The following is a 21,510-nucleotide window of genomic DNA, read 5'->3' on the forward strand; positions in this document are numbered from 1 at the left end:
TCGCTAAGTCGCCAACAGACAATAAGGTGCTCAGAGCGGCCATTTCTGGCTGCCAAGTGAAACTGAGACAGTCCCAGAAGACCCCCTTCCACCTGACACTAAAGGGTCTCCTACCACCGGCCCTGGGGAGTGATGGGGGCCTCAGTTTTGGGGGTTAGTTACGGGATGCAGTATGGGGTCCCAGTATAGTGGGTCACACAACGGACAGGCCTGTGACAGCACACAACAAAGGAAAGACCATCTTGAAGGAGTTCAACCCAGTAGCGTCACAGGACTTGTACTTAATGTATTGCTACTCTGAATTCTGCAATATTATTTTTCTACCTTGGGCAGTGATAATTTCCCTGTGGAGAAATAAAGTCCTGAATATCTATAATGCTTGAGATTAAAGTCAGACAAGCCCTAGAGTCCTTCCTACACACCAGTGCTGCATGATGCTTGGCGACCCACTTATCCCTCTGAAACCAGTCCAACCTGTACAATGGAACCAGGCCAACAACAATGCTGCTCCCTCCCAAGGTGCCCTCTTACCCAGAGGCACACGGCGTCCCGTTCCTATCGCCGCGACTCTGTCTATCTACAGCACGGGGGGGGGGGGGGTGGACGTCGAGGTGGACTTGAGCTAACTTGAGTTTGTTTATTATTTTCACAGCAATGCTGTAATTTGCTGCCATGTCCTGTTGGCCTGGCGGGTTTGAAAACGTTGTTCAAGGCGCCCTGGGGGGCGGGACCAGGACAACAGCACTAATCCCTGGAGCCCGGTCTGACAGTGTGAAAGGAAGCATTAGAGAAAGCCCCACCAATACTGTTCATAACTGTCAGAGGAAATACAAGCGCTTTAGGAGGGGGTCATCTCTGTCAGGTTTCTGAAATGCTTTCATGCCCTGCTTTTAGTCTGATATTAACAATGGAAACATTCTCAACGCCAAGGCTGGGTCATGGCCAGTGGGAAATAAGATGTTTTAGCTAAGGGATGCTCTGGTACCCCCACACACACACAACCACACACACAGCTAAAACACAGCACACACACACACACACACAGACACACACACACACACACACACACACACATACAGTAAACACATAGCAAACACACACACACGCACACACATACACACACACACACACACACACACACACACACACATAGCACACATCTCACATATCTCACACACACACATACACACACACACACAGCAAACACAGAGCAAACTCACAACAAACAAACAAGCACAGACACACATGCACACATGCACTCACACACAGCAAATACATACACCCATCACAACCAGATATACACACCAGACACAAACCATATACACACACACACACACACACACACACACACACACACACACACACACACAAACATTAATAATTATACACAAGCAACAAGCCTTATACATGTACAGGGTTTTCTGTTTCGTTGGTGTCGGACTGTACCATATTTCAAAGCGTCAACTGGATCTTCAGCACATGTTAAACCCCCGAGATGTTTCATCCCATGACCACATATTGAGCGTTGATCCTGCCAAGTGTGAGGATGCTGGACAGCCTTCTGTTGGCGTGGTGTAACACCGCCATGCAGAGCAGCATTGACAGCCTGGGAGGCAACAGTGGCGTCTGGACTGTTTCTATTAGGCCTGCGTCCAGGTGTTTCTGAACAACAGGCTGTGTTGATATTGAATGATTCAGAAAGAGTCAGGGACAGACTAGGACATATATTGGGCCATGGCATGTCACTGATGACTGGCCCACTATCGACACTATCTGAGACCTTACTATTGAGTGCTGGATGCATTTCACAAAGTTTGTTATAATTGTTATGGCAATTTGCATTGTTCTCTTGCTGTTCTAATTGACTGGACAGCCGGCAAACTTTTCATCGGATGACTATGCTGGCCTCCAGTCGTGACCTCTTAACTCCCGTCTAAACTCAGACCAGTCCCTCTAAACTCAGACCAGCTTCACATCTTAGTCTGCAACACACCACCTGGCAAAGTAAGTTGCATCTTCCAGGTATCTACCCATTGCCTTCCTGTCAATAGATGTGTACAGGCCCACCCACACAGTCGCACACATATACACACACACACACACACACACACACACACACACACACACACACACACACACACACACACACACACACACCGCAGGATCTGATTGGCCGCCCTGCATGAAATTAGAACCATCCATCGAGTACCGATGCGTCCTTCCTCCGATAGTCTGGAGACATTGCCTCCCTTATCTTCTGCTGCTTGCACATTGCTGGGCTCAAAGCATTGTTGGTGCTTGTGTTTTTGGGGCGACATTTTAAAATCCTGTACCAATTCCTTGTGTTTGTAGATTTCCACGTAGCCTGCTTCATCTGGGCAGCTGTTTGTGCAAGTTGAAGGAATATAAAAATATATTTGATTAATATAGCGCTTCTAAGTACTCAAAGACGCTTTACAGAGTGCACACAAAAAAACACCAGTATCAGTCAAACTAGCAATCGTGTAGAGAATGTGTCCAGGCAGAATGGGATAAAAGATACAGAACGTATCTAAGCCTGGATAAAAGGTCTAACCATAAAACTAGCTAGAACGTAAAAAAAGGATCCAGCCTCCTCTCCGAGCGGATGTCTAATCTGTATTATAATGTGTTGGGATGTTTTACCCATTTAAAGGCATTGGAATCCAGCATCTTCATTATTATCAGCCTCATTTGATCATTTTACTGTTGGTAACCGCTGTTCTTTTGAATTGATCAGCTCTTTCTGACCTTGAGCCCGACCTCCCCGCTCTGGAAGAGAGGGGTCGGCCAAGAACAACTGGGTTGAACAAGAACAACAGTGTCGATGCGTCCCTGAGCAAGACACCTAATCCTAACTGCTTCCGACGAGCTGGCTGTCACCTTGCATGGTTGACACCACAGTGAATTTGTTTAATAACCATTGTAAGTCGTTTTGGATAAATGCGGCTGCTAAATGCCCTTAATCACAATATGAATGGAGTTAAACACAAGATACAGTACTACTGCTGCTAGATACAGCACTGCTAGTTTAACATAAGATACAGGGTAAGGACTAGTACTACTGCTTCTAGATACAGCACTGCTAGTTTAATATAAGATACAGGGTACGGACTAGTATTACTGCTGCTAGATACGGCGCTGCTAGTTTAACATAAGATACAGGGTACGGACTAGTATTACTGCTGCTAGATACGGTGCTGCTAGTTTAAGATGACATACAGGGCAAGGACTAGTACTACTGCTGTACCATCAGATTTAGGCTTAATGAGTAGAACATCACATACAGGGAGCCCAGACGTAAGCAGCGATATTCCCAGAACCAATCCCATATCTTATTTCACCCAGCAGTGGAGGAAGTGACAAACGGCTGTCTTCAATGTCAGGGATGAGCGTTCTGCGAACACAGAAGAGCCATCGGGGGGAATCGGAACCCACAAGGATTTTGTATCCACATACGATGACATAATCCATGGAAAGTAATATATTTCTGAGCTCATAGCCCCCCCCCCCCACCTACCACACAACACCGCCACACAACACCCCATGCCCTTGTTCCCACACTGCACGTCCCACCTAAGATTCTTTGGTCTATTTTAGTCTCAGCCCGGGTCAGTCCCCGACTAAAATAAGTTCATAAAGACCACAGCACAGACGCCGGACATATCTCAACCACCACAAACTCGTATGGCATGCTCACAAACGACCAGGTACAGCACATGACCGGAGTGAGTTCAAATTCTGTTAGTCGGTGCAGCTACTATAAGTCAGCCAAACTACCATTAGTCAGTTAAACTACTGTTAGTCAGTTATACTACCATTAGTCAGTTCAACTTCCATTACTCAGTTGAACTACTGTGAGTCAGTTACACTACCATTACTCAGTTTAACTACCATTACTCAGTTTAACTACCGTTAGTCGGTACTTCAGTTTGTCAGGTAGATAACCATTAGTCAGTTAAACTAAAGTTTGTCAGTTAAACTACCATTAGTCAGTTAAACTACCATAATTCAGTTTAACTACCATTAGTCGGTAAGCATATGGCCCTCGGTTGATAGTCATTGCATTTGGATTAGTAAGAATATTACTAGCTGGGTGTTGTTTGGCGACATTCTCTCCATTCAAATCACAAGTACTGCTGTTTGTAACGTGTTCCCCAGCAGTAGCGGTTACCCCAGGGAGGGTAGGTGAGCTAAACAACACACTCTCCAACACACTTGTGTGTGTAACGTCTGACAGTTATTTTGCCATCGGCGCTGCCAAAGAGAACGAATCTGAGATCTTAAAGATTACCAGTTAAAAGACCTTTAGTAAATTGAACTACCATTTGTCAATTTAATACCATTAGTCTGTTTAACTAATGGTAGTTTGTTCCAAGTGTAATAAAATAGCTTAATTTGCACCTTAATTTGATACCTGGACTGCAAAGTCCAGGTCGGCAGTACTTTGTTATGGCTACCATTCCAACAGTTTGATACTTTGTCAGATACTTCATCATTTGTCAGTTAAACTACCATTAGTCAGTTTATCTACAATGTACCATTAGTCTGTTAAACCAACATTAATCAGTTAAAGTGCCAGATGCCAATAAAGACTTTTAGCATTTTAATGAGTCCCATGAAACATAAGCAGGGCTCTCAAGTTTTGAACTGAGTTCAGAGTGAGATTTTGTCGGCGGGGGGGGAAAGGTATGACAGTAAACAACACTGCCTCAAAAGGCTATTGGCTTAAGCAACACCAGTAGAGGCGTATACTTTTCCCTGAACTTTTAAACGTTGCAAACGTGCAAAAACATAATTATATATTTATGTGGCATTCAGTCCAATGCTTAAAATATATCTGTGGCATTCAGTAGGCCAATGCTGTGGTAAATTGTGTAAAGTATGACCAAGTGTTTCTTTCTGTTCAATAGATAGAACTTTATCAATCCCCTGTAGGAGAAATTTGTTAATGTTTGTCCCTATAAAACAATAATGGTAAAGAAATAAATACAAAACATGACGGTAACTAAGTAAGTCAAACCGTCCAATCTGAAGGCTCTACTTAAACACTCCCCGTACTCACTTCAACCAATGCACAGCGAACAGAACTGAGAAGGGGAGGGCGTAGCCTAACTAGTTTGTGAACGACGAAATTCAATGTGAACATGTATGAGGCTTTAAGAAAATCCTGGACGATTTTGAAATTCCGCCACACATTTTTTTTAAAGTGTCTCAAAAAGTGGGCGTGTCCGGGCAAAAGAGGACGTCTGGTTACCCTACGTACGGGAAACCCATTTGATTCCTACCTGTTCCACTGTTAAATAGAGGCGCAAATTGGTCGGCGCTATCCTGGTCATTTCTCTGCATGAAAAATACGAAGTGTGCCGTGTGAGCGTGGGCATGGGTTGAATTGCATGTGTCTCACTCCGAATGCGTGAGACTTGAGAGCCCTACACTGTGAACGTGCATAAGAAGTGCTTACAGAGAACCACAACATGTAGCAATTGGCCGTAAGGCAAGGGTCATGTTACTTACACCAGCCAATGCAGATGAACATCCATTTGCGCAGGCGGTCTGTAGAGTAGGTCAGCACGATGGCGGTGTGCAGGTAGCACCCCTCGCCAAACATCCAGAAGAAGTTAGTGGAGTGGAAATAGTTGAAGGAGGCTGTAACCAGACGGCACCACACCTGCAAAGACATCCAATGAGTGAGCTTCATACCCTCAGAACACACCTCCATGACCATCAGTGAGCTTCATACCCTCAGAACACACCTCCATGACCATCAGTGAGCTTCATACCCTCAGAACACACCTCCATGACCATCAGTGAGCTTCATAGGGTCACTACTCAGAACACACCTCCATGACCATCAGTGCTCTTCACACCCTCACCATTGAGAACGCCGTTCAGCCCCCTAATGATCATCAGTGTTCAATCAGTAATCCGTCTTAAAGCCATTTATAGGTTGAAGGCCGTTCAAATCATGAAGTCCCTTGAAGCGCTTGGATCGTATTATAATTAATTTAGAGCCATTCATTAAGCTTTCATAGATGTCAAGGGGGGGCGGTTGATTTATTGGAAGGTTAAGAGTATACACCCTATGCTACTAATGTCATAGAGAGAAAGAAAATGTATTTAATGATTGTCACAATATATTCTCCTGCTTACCTTACAAGCTGATTAATGTTGGTGAAATCTTTGATTCATTTATTTCGTCTGTAGGGTTGGACTATACAATTATTCGATTGACACAGTATTCCCAGCAAAGGTTAATGTGCCAAATGTGGCAGAGATTCAAGTGTTCATACATTTCTTGTTTACGCCAGCAAGAGCCCACGTAGAACGCTACCATGCAACATGTTGACATTAAAACACCAGCAGACTGACATGCTAACACACACAAAGTCAACACATCAACACGCCAACCCAACGACCAGGCCAACACTCCAACCTGCAATCAAACTAACATGCTACCACACTAAGATGCTAGCACTCAGAAACGCGGACGCACTGGCTGAGCCAACGTCACGAGATGGGTGTCTACCATTTACTTTGTATTGGATGTAACATCATGAGGGAAAAGAATATTGGGATGGCTTGCATGTGTGCTAAAGGACTGACTTACGTCCTGGTTTAAGGCCCTTGTCTGGACAATGTGATGAACCCCCATAAGCATCAGCTAGAGAGGCTGTGGTGCCTAGCCTCTTGCATCTGCGGCGTATGGTTGGGCCAGTCGATGAGGGGTTGATAAGCTACAAGGGACCGCTCACACAGAAAAGGGCTTTTAAAAATAGGGCGCCCGCTTTACCATTAATTGTATTCCTATGGAATACACCCACAGGAATACAATACAATTACACCCGTGCTGTGTTCCTTCCTTGGGATGCCCGTTGCTAACCAGGCATAAACATTAAACCACGCTGGGGTTGGGGCTGGACACAGTAGCGCTGCCCAGCCCAGAAAGGGAAGATGTTGCAAAATGTCAGACGACGACCAGAAGCTGATTTCAACCTTGAATAAAGGATGACCGTTTATTTGAACATGAAGCCTTCGTAAGAGGCGAGTCTTGACGAGTACGTGTTAACTGATGAAATGGCCCAGAAGGCCACGGGGGCTCTCTGCCAAGGAGTTTTGAATCACCCGCATCTGCGGCCACGCTGTTCTGTGTCATCCGTCTTTTGCCAGCGTGTCACAACACTGCCCTGCCAACACGCTAACTGCCACCATGAGGAACACTGTATGTATGAAGCCCACAGCATCTAACCACACTGCCATTAGAACACGCCTACTGCCAACATGAGGAACACCGTATGTATGAAGCCCCTCTCACCACGTTGCTCTCGTGGACCTCGGGGCTCATGCTGAGCTGGACGATGAACCAGGTGGCGTTGCGCAGGATGAAGGCAGCGATCAGGTTCCAGTGGATGATGTTCCGCAGGCAGCGGATGCTCCTGCAGGGTGGAGGGCTGTTAGAGACCCATTTGGGATGCATCATGGACATGTTCACCACTAAACCACGCCATTTAAACAGACATCTTCCAATGGAGCGGCCGCAGGGCCTCTGGGGGCCAGCATGTCTGTTAGTGAGTAAGACAGGAAGGTATGGGATATAGAGGGGAGAACATGCAGCAAAGGACCACGGGCAGGAATCTAACATGGGTCGCTGTGGTGAGGACTGGCCCTTAGTGGTACGTGCTCTACCCGGATACCACTGGGGCGCCCCTATTGGTGTCATTTATTTATTAGAATATGATCATTTGTATGAATACAATCATTTCAAATGCTATTATTCATATCATATTTGTGTTAAGATTTTTTTTGAAGGGAATGTATCATGCTGCAAACCAAATAGAAAGACAGCTAGCATTTCAGAGAAAAGCTCAATTATTTCTTGGTAAGAATGATGTGAGCTAGTACAGGGATTGTGTCCACTACAATGGGCCGTCAAACGTGACCCAGAAGTTGTGAGTGGGATGGTAGAGACACACTGGGAGAGACACAGGAGACACGTTAGGGGAGCCAGCGCGGTCCGCGGGGGGCCCACCGCAGGCCAACTCTTACACTGGCACCCCGTACGGAGGGGAACATGATAGGCTGTGAGGCCCGGAGCCCTGTGAACACACCAGGTAGCTCCTCTGAGAGGGAGAGATACCACAAACATACCAGACTTCCAGTATTCGAACACAGCTCTACAAACAAACCAGAATCTAGATTAGTTTGAAACACACAGGAAACACAGAAAGTCATGCCAAACTAAAAAAACTGGGCACTGTGTGTGAGGGAGAGTGTGTGTGAGGGAGAGAGAGTGTGTGTGAGGGAGAGAGAGTGTGTGAGGGAGATAGTGTGTGAGGGAGAGAGAGAGTTTGTGAGGGAGACAGAGAGTGTGAGGAAGAGAGAGAGTGTGTGAGGGAGATAGTGTGTGCGAGAGAGAGAGTTTGTGAGGGAGAGAGAGTGTGTGGGAGAGAGAGAGAGTGTGTGAGGGAGCAAGAGTGTGTGGGGGAGAGAGAGAGTTTGTGAGGGAGAGAGTGTTAAAGGAAGAGATTGTGTGAGGGTGAGAGAGTGTGTATGAAGGAGAGAGAGACTGTGAGAGAGAGTGTGTGTGAGGGAGAGAGAGTGTGTGTGAGAGAGAGAGTGTGTGTACGTGCCTGCATGCGAGACAAATAGTTAACAGCAGAATGCGAAGTGACACTGATGAGCTATTAATAAAACTATCAAATCCCATCCATCAGGGTGAAATCAGGGTGGAAACACCATGTGATTGCTCCCTCTAACACAACCTGACGTAACCATGCAACATAATCCGTCTATTTCTGCTGCTGTTGTCCAACAGTTACATTAAAATAGCTGACAGGGACAATTAAAACCCAGCCGAAAGCTTGCGGTGTAAATAGATGCTTGTAGCCACGCGCAGCCCAACAACAAGCTAACCTTGGGACAGCCCCCCCCCCCCCCCGGCTCTGCCAACCTGGAGAGAGGTTATTTCCCCCACAGCCATATTAAGAATGCGTATGTCGCTCTGCTGCTACATGGTTAGCCTGTTAGCACCTGCTAAAAGGTGAGCCCGTCAGCATCACATCGAGCATGCTACCGGGTAAGCCTGCACTCTTACTCTCACTCACGGTTAGCCTGTTAGCCGGTGTTTTATTGCGCAGAGTGATCTCACTTCCTCTGGGAAGGCGCCAGAGGCGCAAGCATTAATTAATTAAGGAGAAAGCCTGATGGATCTGCAACGTGCACAAACACACACACGCGCACACCTACACACACACACACACATGCACGCACGCACGCGCGCACACACACACACACACACACACACACACACACACACACACACACACACACACACACACACACACACACACACACACACACTCATACACACACACATCCCCCCCTATCTCTCTCCATGATGGGTGAGTGGTTTCACTTATCACAGAGCGATTCCTAATGTATGTTTATCCATTCAGAGTTAATAAGCAGGACTTCAGAACACAGCTCTTGGCTCCGTTTCAGAACCCAGATGGAGACGCTTTCAGCTTCTGGTTCAGCCTTGATTGGTCCACTCCCTGAACCCAGAGAAAGGGCATCACTACCCCTCCCCTGACTCCTGGCCTGTGACTCTGTACCCTTCCATTTAGCACAGGCTGTATCTAAAAGGTGAACCCAGCTCCCGCTCACAGGGGGCAGGTAAGGGTGAGGGCATCCCGCTCAGGGAGATCTCAGGATACGCTGTCCTGCTCTCCATGAACCGCTGCTGCTGTTCAAACTGTGTTCTCATGCCCATGTGTGTTCATAGGATGAGCTATGACACACTGATGTAGAGAGTTATTCATCACCTTCATTCTCTCTTCCTCCCCTCCCGTCCCTCCTCCTCTTCTCTCCTCCTGTTGACTCTCTCCACCTCCCCTTATCTCCTCTCCCCCCTCCTCCTATGACATGACTCCTTGGTAAGCGGTTTCCTCTTCACCCTCTCCTTATCTAACCCCCCCCCCCGTTCCACCCCTCCCTGACATGACTCCTTCATAAGCGGTTTCCTCAGAGGTCAGTGAACAGCTCTGTTGCATTTGACGCTTTTAGCAGTGGCTTGCGCCCCGGGGGTATGCTAACAGCTAGCCCCCTGGGGCTACGCTAACAGCTAGCCCTGTTGTTTAAAGTGCTAACACTCTGCCTCTCCCCTGTCTCCCCTCTATCACCTCTCCCCCTAGCCCTCAGGTAGTGGGGTTGATGGTGGATGCTTTCCAAGAGCAGAGGGGGAGGAAGGGGGAGGCGAAAGGGGAGGAAAAAGGGGGAAGGAAGAAGAAAGGAAGGAAGGATGAGGAAGGGATGGCTTAATGGGAGGGATGGACAGCAGGAGGGCGAGTCAGGGAGAGAAAAGGAGAGGACTAGGGAGAGAAAGGGAGAGAAAAGGAGAGGAATGAGAGGGACAGGGAGAGAGAAGGAAGGGGGAGAGACGGGTTTGTGGATTTCTAAAGCCTCTGGCTCTGTGAGAGGGAGATAGGCGAAGGTTTGAGTCCGTGACCAAACGTCTTTTGAATCACAACGCAAAGAGCTTTGATCTGGAGAATGCAGACGTAGCCTCTGTCACACAGGATTAGATTTATTACTATTATTTATGTCAATATTATTATCATTATGCCTTTTTATATTATTTACTATGTCAATATCATTATTATTATTATTATTATTATTAGTAGTAGTAGTAGTAGTAGTAATAGTAGTCTCCTCCTCTCCACTGACAACTGACCTCTGACCACTGACCATTGCCTACCTGAGACAGAGGAAGAGGCAGAATGCCGTCAGCAGAGCCACCAGGGAGACGCAGTGACCCAGGAAGTTGATGATCACCGCAATCTGGTAGTGCATCTTACTCCTCTTCTAGAGGAGGACAGAAGAGAGAGGAGGGGAGGAAAGAGGAGAGAGGAGGGGGAGAGGAGAGAGGAGCAGAGGAGTAGAGAGGAGAGGAAGAGAGAGGAGAGGAGGAGAGAGGAGAGGAGGAGAGAGGAGAGGAGGAGAGTAGGAGTAGAGAGAAGAGAGGAGAGGAAGAGAGGAGAGGAGGAGTAGAGAGGAGAGGAAGAGAGAGGAGAGGAGGAGAGAGGAGAGGAAGAGAGAGGAGAGGAGGAGAGAGGAGAGGAAGAGAGAGGAGAGGAGGAGAGAGGAGAGTAGGAGTAGAGAGAAGAGAGGAGAGGAAGAGAGGAGAGGAGGAGTAGAGAGGAGAGGAGGAGAGAGGAGAGGAAGAGAGAGGAGAGGAGGAGAGAGGAGAGCAGGAGTAGAGAGAAGAGAGGAGAGGAAGAGAGGAGAGGAGGAGTAGAGCGGAGAGGAGGAGAGAGGAGAGGAAGAGAGAGGAGAGGAGGAGAGAGGAGAGCAGGAGTAGAGAGAAGAGAGGAGAGGAAGAGAGAGGAGAGGAGGAGAGAGGAGAGGAAGAGAGGGGAGAGGAGGAGAGAGGAGAGCAGGAGTAGAGAGAAGAGAGGAGAGGAAGAGAGAGGAGAGGAGGAGAGAGGAGAGGAAGAGAGAGGAGAGGAGGAGAGAGGAGAGTAGGAGCAGAGAGAAGAGAGGAGAGGAAGAGAGGAGAGGAGGAGTAGAGCGGAGAGGAGGAGAGGAGAGAGGAGAGGAAGAGAGAGGAGGAGAGGAGAGGAGGAGTAGAGAGGACAGAGAAAGAGAGGAGAGGGGAGGAGTAGAGTGGAGAGGAGGATAGGATAGAGGAGGAGTATAGAGGAGAGAAGAGGAGGATTAGAGAGGGGAGGAGAAGGGAAGAGAGGAGTAGAGAGGAGAGTAGAGAGGAGGAGACGAGAGGAGTGGAGAGGAGAGGAGGAGAGGAGCGGAGAAGGAAAGAGAGAGGAGAAGAAGAGTTTAAGAAGAGGGGGCGAGAAGGAGAGAGTGGAGAGAAGGAGGAGGAATGGGAGAGAGAGAAGAAAGAGAAGATAGGAGGTGAGGAGGAGAAGGCGTAGGAGGATGAGAGAAAATGTGAGGTCGCTGTGTAACTCTGATTAACGTACAACACATCCACGATAACAGAGAGCTTAAAAGATTTCAGGAGATTTTAAATCCTCTTCTATTTTTGGTGCTGTGTAATTTGCCAGAGATGAAGAGGACAATAAGAAACATGCACACACACACACACCCACAAACACTTCACACACACGCACACGTGGCCTTTTGGGCGCAGGAGTGCAGTGAAGGTATTACACGCTGGTGTACGGGCGCGCCCGTGGGGAGCTGAGGAAGAGACTGTGATCGCCATGGCGATTGGATCCTCCTGCGCCGTTGTAATCTCAGCTCTAAGTGGATTTATGTAACCTGCCGGTGTCTACGGCCAGATAAAAGATGGACTGCTCTGATCTCACCCCCCTACACACCTACTGCAGCAGCCCCCAACCACACGCCTACAGATGAAGAGGATGAGGAGTGATGAAGAGGAGAACACGTTTGGTGCCGTTTATTTACTAGTTTGGTCCTGGTTTGTTACCAACTTGCTCCTGGTTTGTAACCAGCTTGGTCCTGGTTTGGTACCAGTCTGAAACAAGTTTGGTGGTGGTTGGTACCAGTTTGGTGTTGGTTTGGTACCAGTTTGGTCCTGGTTTGGTACCAGTTTGTTACCACCTTGGTCCTGATTTGGAACCAGCTTGGTCCTGGTTTGGTACCAGTTTGGTCCTGGTTTGGTACCAGTTTGTTACCACCTTGGTCCTGATTTGGAACCAGCTTGGTCCTGGTTTGATACCAGTTTGGTACCAGTTTGGTCCGGGTTTGGTACCAGCTTGGTCCTGGTTTGATACCAGTTTTTTCCAGGTTTGCTATCAGTTTGGTTGTGGTTTGATACCAGTTTGGAACCAGCTTGGCCCTGGTTTGGTAGCAGTTTGGTTCTGGTTTTGGGCCAGTTTGTTGGTGGTTTGGTACTAGTTTGGTACCAGTTTGGTCCTGGTTTTGTACCAGTTTGGTCCTGGTTTGGTACCAGTTTGTTACCTCCTTGGTCCTGGTTTTGAACCAGCTTGGTCCTGGTTTGGTACCAGTTTGGCCCTGGTTTGGTACCAGTTTGGTCCTGGTTTGGTACCAGCTTGGTCCTGGTTTGATACCAGTTTTTTCCAGGTTTGGTACCAGCTTGGTCCTGGTTTGATACCAGTTTGGAACCAGCTTGGTTTGTTTGGTAGCAGTTTGGTCCTCGTTTGGTACCAGTTTGTTGGTGGTTTGGTACCAGTTTGGTACCAGTTTGGTCCTGGTTTGGTACCAGTTTGGTGCTGGTTTGGTACCAGTTTGTTACCACCTTGGTCCTTGTTCGGCACCAGATTGGGGTGGTTTGGTAGCAGCTTGTCCTGGTTTGGAACCAGCTTGGTCCTGGTTGGGAACCAGCTTGGTACCGGTTTGGTCCTGGTTTGGTATCGGTTTGGTCCTGGTTTGGTACCAGTTTGTTACCACTTAGTCCTCGTTTGGCAACAGTTTGGTTCTGGTTTGGTACCAGTTTGGTCCTTGATTGGTACCAGTTTGGTCCTGGTTTGGAACCAGCTTAGTCCTGGTTTGGAACCAGCTTGGTCCTGGTTGGGTACTAGCTTGTCCTGGTTTGGAACCAGCTTGGTCCTGGTTTGGAACCAGCTTGGTCCTGGTTGGGTACCAGCTTGTCCTGGTTTGGAACCAGCTTGGTCCTGGTTTGGAACCAGCTTGGTCCTGGTTGGGTACCAGCTTGTCCTGGTTTGGAACCAGCTTGTCCTGGTTTGGAACCAGCTTGGTCCTGGTTTTGTACCAGTTTTGTTCTGGTTTGGTACTGGATTGGTAGCAGCTTGGTCCTGGTTTGGCGCTAGCTTGCTTCTGGTTTGTGACCAGTCTGCTACAGGTTTGGTCACAGCGTGATGCAGGGGCCCTAGAGGCAGGGTGTGTTTAATGCGTGCTGTGCTTCTCTGCACTGACATTAACGTCAAACTGGTTCATAATGTCACGTCATTATCTATTGTACTCAGGCGCTTTTAATTTGGACTCAAAGGCTCCCTGCAGCTGTGGTTTTTAGTTGAAGGGGTTTATACTGAGTTCATGCCTTGAGGTTGTGTTGTGTTGTTTGGTACAAACTGGTTAATGCTTGGTTTAGGTTGAAGGTTGTGGTGTGTAGTTTGGTTTAAACAGGTTTTAGACTGGAGGCCATTGTCTGTACTATTGGGGTTACAAAGAAGTGGAACTTGATGGATATGTTGTGTAATGTAAATTAACTGCATTTATAGAATGCTCCTCTAACCAGTGGCCACTCAAAGCAGCCATGCAGGCCGACAGCCAGGTCGTTAGTGTGTCTTGCTCAGGGACACCTCGCCACTCGACAGCTAGGAGGAGCCGGGGATTGAACTAGCAACCTTCCGGTAGCCTGTCAACCCATGTTGTGTATCGTCATATTTTCATGTGTGGGTTTTTGTTTATTTTCCCATAAATGTGTTTATTTGTGTTGTATTTAAGAGTTTGGGGTTTTCTGAAATACAGATCCTTGGCTTTACATTGTTCCTGCTTCGTTCCTGTTGTACTCTTCTGCTATTCAAGCTCTTAAAACATAATAAGTGTGGATTGTTATGATATAAACCCAGCGCTAGCCCGCGGTGGTGGCGTGCGCGTAACGTGTGTAGGAAACGGATTTCCACAATAAGAGCCTATTTTCAGTCTCACGACAATAAACCTCTCTTTCTTCTCCTGAGAAAACAGCCTGGGGCCTCATCCCTCTCGCTTTAAACAAACTCCACAGTCAACATTGCGGCGAAATGTCCGCTTCGCTATCTGAATGAACCTGCAGGCAGCTATTTTTCCCCCACCGGACTGGACCACAACATGCTGCGGTTTAGAACCCAAGCCCTTTGGATGAGGCATGAATAGAGGAACAGGTCCCCTCTCGTGGAGCCTCTCCCTCGGGGTCGGGACAGACATCCTACTGCTGACTGTCTGTCCATTCCACCAAGCTAGTGGCTGCTTTTATCAGTTGGAAATGTTTTTCATTAATCTTTAAGAGAAAACATTGAATGAAAAAGATCAAATAATTAGAAGATGGAGGTTTAGACCCGATCACTTCGACGTAGACGAAGGATAGTGACATCTAAATTGGAAAGTTAATAAATTATTCATTTAACATATTCATCGTGTTTTCCACCTAAAACAGATGGGCATGTCCGGCAAAACCCCGAATTGCCATGAATAATAAAGAGCCTGTTATGTATCTCAGACTGGGGTCCGGTGTGTGTTGTTGAATATTTTATTCCCAACTGTTCGGTGGGAGCGTAAAGAGGAGCTTCATCCACACTGGCAGCGAGCGAGACTGACATCTGCGCTGCTTTCTAAAGGCTAATCGGTGAGCTGTGCAGTAGAGCTAAGTCAGTCATGTCCTATTTCTGATCCTTAATCCATCACTTCTCCGTCTCTTGCCATCACGTCTCCCTGCATCTCGTATGACCATCCCTCTCTCTCTCCACATCTCCATCTCCCGTTGTCACCCCCCTCTGCATCTCGCTTCTCCATCTCTCCATCACGACTGTCTCTCAGTCCATTCTATCTCTCTTTCCATTTCCCTCTCTCACTCCATCTTTGCATATGTTCTTTTTCTAGATTCAAAGGGTTTATTGGCTTGGAAAACACACATTTTACATTGCCAATACACAAAAATCTTAATTGATACCCAAAATAATGTCAGATAAAATGAAAGAAGATCATCTAAATTACAACATCTCTCTACATCTCTCTCTCCATCTCATCTCTCTCTACATCAATGATGTCTCTCCCTCCATCTCTCTCAATATCTGTATCTCAAATTCAATTTAACTAAAGGTAAGAGCTCAATTAGCTTGAAAAGGCATTGCTATAATTTGCTTAATATGCCAATGCAAAATGGTACAGACATAAATAACACAGTCTTATAATTAATGGTAAAAGAGACAAGGCTCTTACTATCAATATTGTTATCGTAGTACAATAACAGTTATAATACAGTTATCCAACAGCAATGCACTATGAAAATGATGATAGTCATTAGGATGTGTTTTCCTGGTTATTATAAAGTGCTTCCCAGCTTCTCCCTGAGGCAGGAAAGGGTATTTTTTCCTTCTTTCCCCAGGACATGCTTCATGTTTTCCCTGTCTGTTTGCGTTTCCAATTGTAGGTATTGTTGGGTAAATGAAGGAAAGAACGTATAACTGTCAAATAAACTTGACAGTTGTCAAGTTTGTAAACACTTGTCTGTGAGGACAGTGTGGGCTCAGCCTGTCCTCCCTGGGTGGGTCTCCGAGGACCGCTCTCCAGGGCCCGGCTCTCTGCTCAGTGCCTCCTGAGGGTGGAGTCAGAGCTGGGCTCCTCCTGAGGGTGGAGTCAGGGCTGGGCTCCTCCTGACGGTGGAGTCAGAGCTGGGCTCCTCCTGAGGGTGGAGTCAGAGCTGGGCTCCTCCTGAGGGTGGAGTCAGAGCTGGGCTCCTCCTGAGGCTGGAGTCAGGGCTGGGCTCCTCCTGAGGGTGGAGTCAGGGCTGGGCTCCTCCTGACGGTGGAGTCAGAGCTGGGCTCCTCCTGAGGGTGGAGTCAGGGCTGGGCTCCTCCTGAGGGTGGAGTCAGGGCTGGGCTCCTCCTGAGGGTGGAGTCAGGGCTGGGCTCCTCCTGACGGTGGAGTCAGAGCTGGGCTCCTCCTGAGGGTGGAGTCAGGGCTGGGCTCCTCCTGAGGGTGGAGTCAGGGCTGGGCTCCTCCTGAGGGTGGAGTCAGGGCTGGGCTCCTCCTGAGGGTGGAGTCAGGGCTGGGCTCCTCCTGAGGGTGGAGTCTGTGTCCTGGCGGTTTAGGGCCATGTTGGGTTGTGTTTTTGTGGTGTCCTTCCAATGTGAACCATCTTTTTCTCTTGGTGATAACGAGGTGGCGGGCTGCGTGTGCTAACCGGGGCCTCATCGGGCTCGTTAGTGAACGTGGCCTGAGGTCAAGCCTCTGCCGTCGACTTGTTTCTGGGTTTGTTTCTGGGGGTTTGGGGGAGTCGGCCAATTTTAAACGGCTGTCGAATTGAATTGCTTATTTTCTACTTTACATGGGGGTGGGGTATTGACCTAGTTCTGCTCGGCAGGCATTGTTTGGGGTTTTCCTTTGAAGGTGTAATATATATTTTTTTTTACCAAATTCAATATGCAGGCATTCAATTTGTGTTCTCTCATTATCAATGTCTGCAGAGTGGACCATAGATTTCACTGCTGTATAAGTCAGTGGGCTCTATGACTCTATGATTTCACTGCTGTATAAGTCAGTGGGCTTAATGACTCTATGATTTCACTGCTGTATAAGTCAGTGGGCTCTATGACTCTATGATTTCACTGCTGTATAAGTCAGTGGGCTTAATGACTCTATGATTTCACTGCTGTATAAGTCAGTGGGCTTAATGACTCTATGATTTTGCTGCTGTATAAGTCAGTGGGCTCTATGACTCTATGATTTCACTGCTGTATAAGTCAGTGGGCTCTATGACTCTATGATTTCGCTGCTGTATAAGTCAGTGGGCTCTATGACTCTATGATTTCACTGCTGTATAAGTCAGTGGGCTCTATGACTCTACGATTTCACTGCTGTATAAGTCAGTGGGCTCTATGACTCTATGATTTCGCTGCTGTATAAGTCAGTGGGCTCTATGACTCTATGATTTCGCTGCTGTATAAGTCAGTGGGCTTAATGACTCTATGATTTCACTGCTGTATAAGTCAGTGGGCTCTATGACTCTATGATTTCACTGCTGTATAAGTCAGTGGGCTTAATGACTCTATGATTTCACTGCTGTATAAGTCAGTGGGCTCTATGACTCTATGAAAGCCCTTCCTGCCTTCGCCTTGAGGTTCTATCAAGCAGTTCTGAAGTCACCAGTGGACCAGATATTTATTCCTAGGTAGGCATCGTTTTTGTGTCCAAATGTAACGAAGATTTGAGGAATTTGAACACATGATTTGTGGAAGCCTTGAATCAGGGTCACAGAGGATGAAGTCCTAGTTCTAGTTAATTGTTGTTGTAGTTAGTTGTAGTTCTAGTTCCCCGAGCTGGTTGGCACACGGCTTGGTGTAGTCCACACTATTGTGTGATGCATGTCTGCTGTGTTCATGACACAGGCTGAGTGGGAGCAGAGCAGAATGTCAAGCGACCCTCGTGGTCTGAAGAGCGGAGGTCTCAGGGACGAGGACGCTCCGTTCCATACGTTGGAGTGCGGGGGTCTGCCCGCCTGCCCTCGCTGCTCAAACCCCTCTCTGCTCCACCAAAGACTGGAAATGTCAAATCGATTGCAACCAGTGGACCAATAAACATGGTCTGTCGGAGCTGACACAAGTCCAGGCAGCCTACTGGGGGTCCTGGTCTAAAGGACTGTCAGCCTACTGGGGTCCTGGTCTAAAGGACTGTCAGCCTACTGGGGTCCTGGTCTAAAGGACTGTCAGCCTCCAGGGGGTCCTGGTCTAAAGGACTGTCAGCCTACTGGGGTCCTGGTCTAAAGGACTGTCAGCCTCCTGGGGTCCTGGTCTAAAGGACTGTCAGCCTCCTGGGGTCCTGGTCTAAAGGACTGTCAGCCTCCTGGGGTCCTGGTCTAAAGGACTGACAGCCTACTGGGGTCCTGGTCTAAAGGACTGTCAGCCTCCTGGGGTCCTGGTCTAAAGGACTGTCAGCCTCCTGGGGTCCTGGTCTAAAGGACTGTCAGCCTCCTGGGGTCCTGGTCTAAAGGACTGACAGCCTACTGGGGTCCTGGTCTAAAGGACTGTCAGCCTCCTGGGGTCCTGGTCTAAAGGACTGTCAGCCTCCAGGGGGTCCTGGTCTAAAGGACTGTCAGCCTACTGGGGTCCTGGTCTAAAGGACTGTCAGCCTACTGGGGTCCTGGTCTAAAGGACTGTCAGCCTCCTGGGGTCCTGGTCTAAAGGACTGTCAGCCTCCTGGGGTCCTGGTCTAAAGGACTGTCAGCCTACTGGGGTCCTGGTCTAAAGGACTGTCAGCCTCCTGGGGTCCTGGTCTAAAGGACTGTCAGCCCCCTGGGGGTCCTGGTCTAAAGGACTGTCAGCCTCCTGGGGTCCTGGTCTAAAGGACTGTCAGCCTCCTGGGGTCCTGGTCTAAAGGACTGTCAGCCTCCAGGGGTCCTGGTCTAAAGGACTGACAGCCTACTGGGGTCCTGGTCTAAAGGACTGTCAGCCTCCAGGGGTCCTGGTCTAAAGGACTGACAGCCTACTGGGGTCCTGGTCTAAAGGACTGTCAGCCTCCTGGGGTCCTGGTCTAAAGGACTGACAGCCTACTGGGGTCCTGGTCTAAAGGACTGTCAGCCTACTGGGGTCCTGGTCTAAAGGACTGTCAGCCTCCTGGGGTCCTGGTCTAAAGGACTGTCAGCCTCCTGGGGTCCTGGTCTAAAGGACTGTCAGCCTACTGGGGTCCTGGTCTAAAGGACTGTCAGCCCCCTGGGGGTCCTGTTCTAAAGGACTGTCAGCCTACTGGGGTCCTGGTCTAAAGGACTGTCAGCCTACTGGGGTCCTGGTCTAAAGGACTGACAGCCTACTGGGGGTCCTTGCGAGATCTAACCATACAAACATACGCTCCAGCAAACTGTGGTTAAAGACCTTCATTGATGTGTTTTTTTTTTCTGAATGGCGCCGTCAGTAGTAGAGCTAGTGAGAGGACCTGCGCCAACAAAGGCTTGAAATCAAAGGCAATTTACTATGAATATATAACACACGGCTAATTAATGCCAGCATGTGTTCGGCTAGCGTGTGTTCTGCTAGCACTGTTTGTAGTTGCTCTTTGATTAGCATAAGTTCTTTGGTCTCTTGTTTCCCACTAAGTACGTTTTCTCTTTAAAGAATTGTTGATGTAATATCTCATTAGACGTGGTAGAACAAATAACAAACACAAGTAAACACAAATGCACACATAGACGCAGCAGAAAATCCACGCACACACACACACACACACACACACACCCTACCTGTCCCTCGTGCACGGCTGAGTTAAGAAAGAATAGGGGGCGGAACCTACCTCTTGGTAGAGGATCGCCTTGCACATGGAGTAATTCCCCTTCACTGCCCAGCTTCCATTGGAAAGGCATCGCCTGTAGACACTGTCTGCAGAAAACACAGGAGGGTCAAACTGTAACATCCATCCATCCATCGCACACAAACACTGAACCACTGCGTTGATCCAAGATCAGCTGCTCTCAGACTGTTGCACCGGGCACGCAGGGGGGGGGGGGGGGGGGGGGGAGTATATGACCTGTGAAGAGGGGTTAGGGGTAACCGCATCTGGGACCCAGCACTCTTGATGACATGTTGATCATCACATGTTGATGTGGAGCCCAGGTGAACCGAGGCAGCAGCTTCCCCAGATCCAGTTTAAAAGGATGAATGAACCGTGTTAAGTCTGGACCTCAAACCCTTTGGTTTAGATCTGATGGTGGTACGGGGTCGGAGGTCAACACGTCGGTGAACCGTGCCACCTGTATTTATTCTGGTCATCCATGTCAAAGAGTTCATATTGCGGTTGGTCATTTTGGTTTCCTGCTTGATCCTCTCTGCCATCGCTAGTCCAGCCGTCAGCTGTTCTGTCAATCGTATTTATTCATAGTGTAAACGTGTTCCTGTCATGTTCTCATGTATTTTTATGTGTGTTTGTAGTATGTAAAAGATCCACTACCAGTGACCCTGTTTGAAATGGTAATATTATTACTGTATTAGCCCCTATTGTTATGATCCTTGTAGTCCAGGCAACTATGGCAGCAAGCTGTTGTAATAACAATACATGCAGCCTGGCCTGGTTAACCCTCTGGAGCAGACTGAGGCCAGAGACCCAGACCTGCTGGAGCTCAGTCACCCAGACCTGCTGGAACTCAGTCACCCAGACCTTCTGGAGCCCAGACCTCCTAGAGCCCAGACCTCCTAGAGCCCAGACCTGACCCCCAGACCTCCTAGAGCCCAGACCTGACCCCCAGACCTCCTAGAGCCCAGACCACCTAGAGCCCAGAACTCCCAGAGCCCAGACCTCCTAGAGCCCAGACCTCCTAGAGCCCAGACCTCCCAGAGCCCAGACCTCCTAGAGCCCAGACCTCCCAGAGCCCAGACCTCCTAGAGCCCAGACCTCCCAGAGCCCAGACCTCCTAGAGCCCAGACCTCCTAGAGCCCAGACCTGACCCCCAGACCTCCCAGAGCCCAGACCTCCTAGAGCCCAGACCTCCTAGAGCCCAGATCTCCTAGAGCCCAGACCTCCTAGAGCCCAGACCTCCTAGAGCCCAGACCGCCTAGAGCCCAGACCTCCTAGAGCCCAGACCTCCTAGAGCCCAGACCTCCTAGAGCCCAGACCTCCTAGAGCCCAGACCTTCTAGAGCCCAGACCTCCTAGAGCCCAGACCTCCTAGAGCCCAGACCTGACCCCCAGACCTCCTAGAGCCCAGACCTGACCCCCAGACCTCCTAGAGCCCCTTATCAGGACTAAGGCCTGATAAGGGGCCTGATGAGACCTTCCAGCATCGACACTCATTATGGTCCAGGCCAGACACCTTCCAGGACTGAGGCCTGGCTAGCACACATAATCC

General features: G+C 48.6%; 1 protein-coding gene across 2 annotated transcripts in view; it reads right to left on the reverse strand.

The window, feature by feature from the left end:
- LOC307090010 (corticotropin-releasing factor receptor 1-like) overlaps nt 1-21,510 on the reverse strand; it is a gene marked incomplete at its 3' end in the record, with an annotated part of 56,969 nt that overhangs the window by 8,994 nt on the left and 26,465 nt on the right. For both annotated transcript variants that reach the window (XM_079756535.1, XM_079756534.1), the window contains exons 5-8: nt 19,963-20,048; nt 10,775-10,881; nt 7,334-7,454; nt 5,536-5,689 (exon numbers count right to left, since the gene is read on the reverse strand). In XM_079756535.1, coding sequence (XP_079612661.1) covers nt 5,536-5,689; nt 7,334-7,454; nt 10,775-10,881; nt 19,963-20,048 — 468 coding nt within the window. The remainder of the gene's footprint in view (nt 1-5,535; nt 5,690-7,333; nt 7,455-10,774; nt 10,882-19,962; nt 20,049-21,510) is intronic.

Source organism: Pollachius pollachius (assembly GCF_949987615.1).
Source record: "Pollachius pollachius genome assembly, chromosome: 19".
Classification (NCBI taxonomy): Eukaryota; Metazoa; Chordata; class Actinopteri; order Gadiformes; family Gadidae; genus Pollachius; species Pollachius pollachius.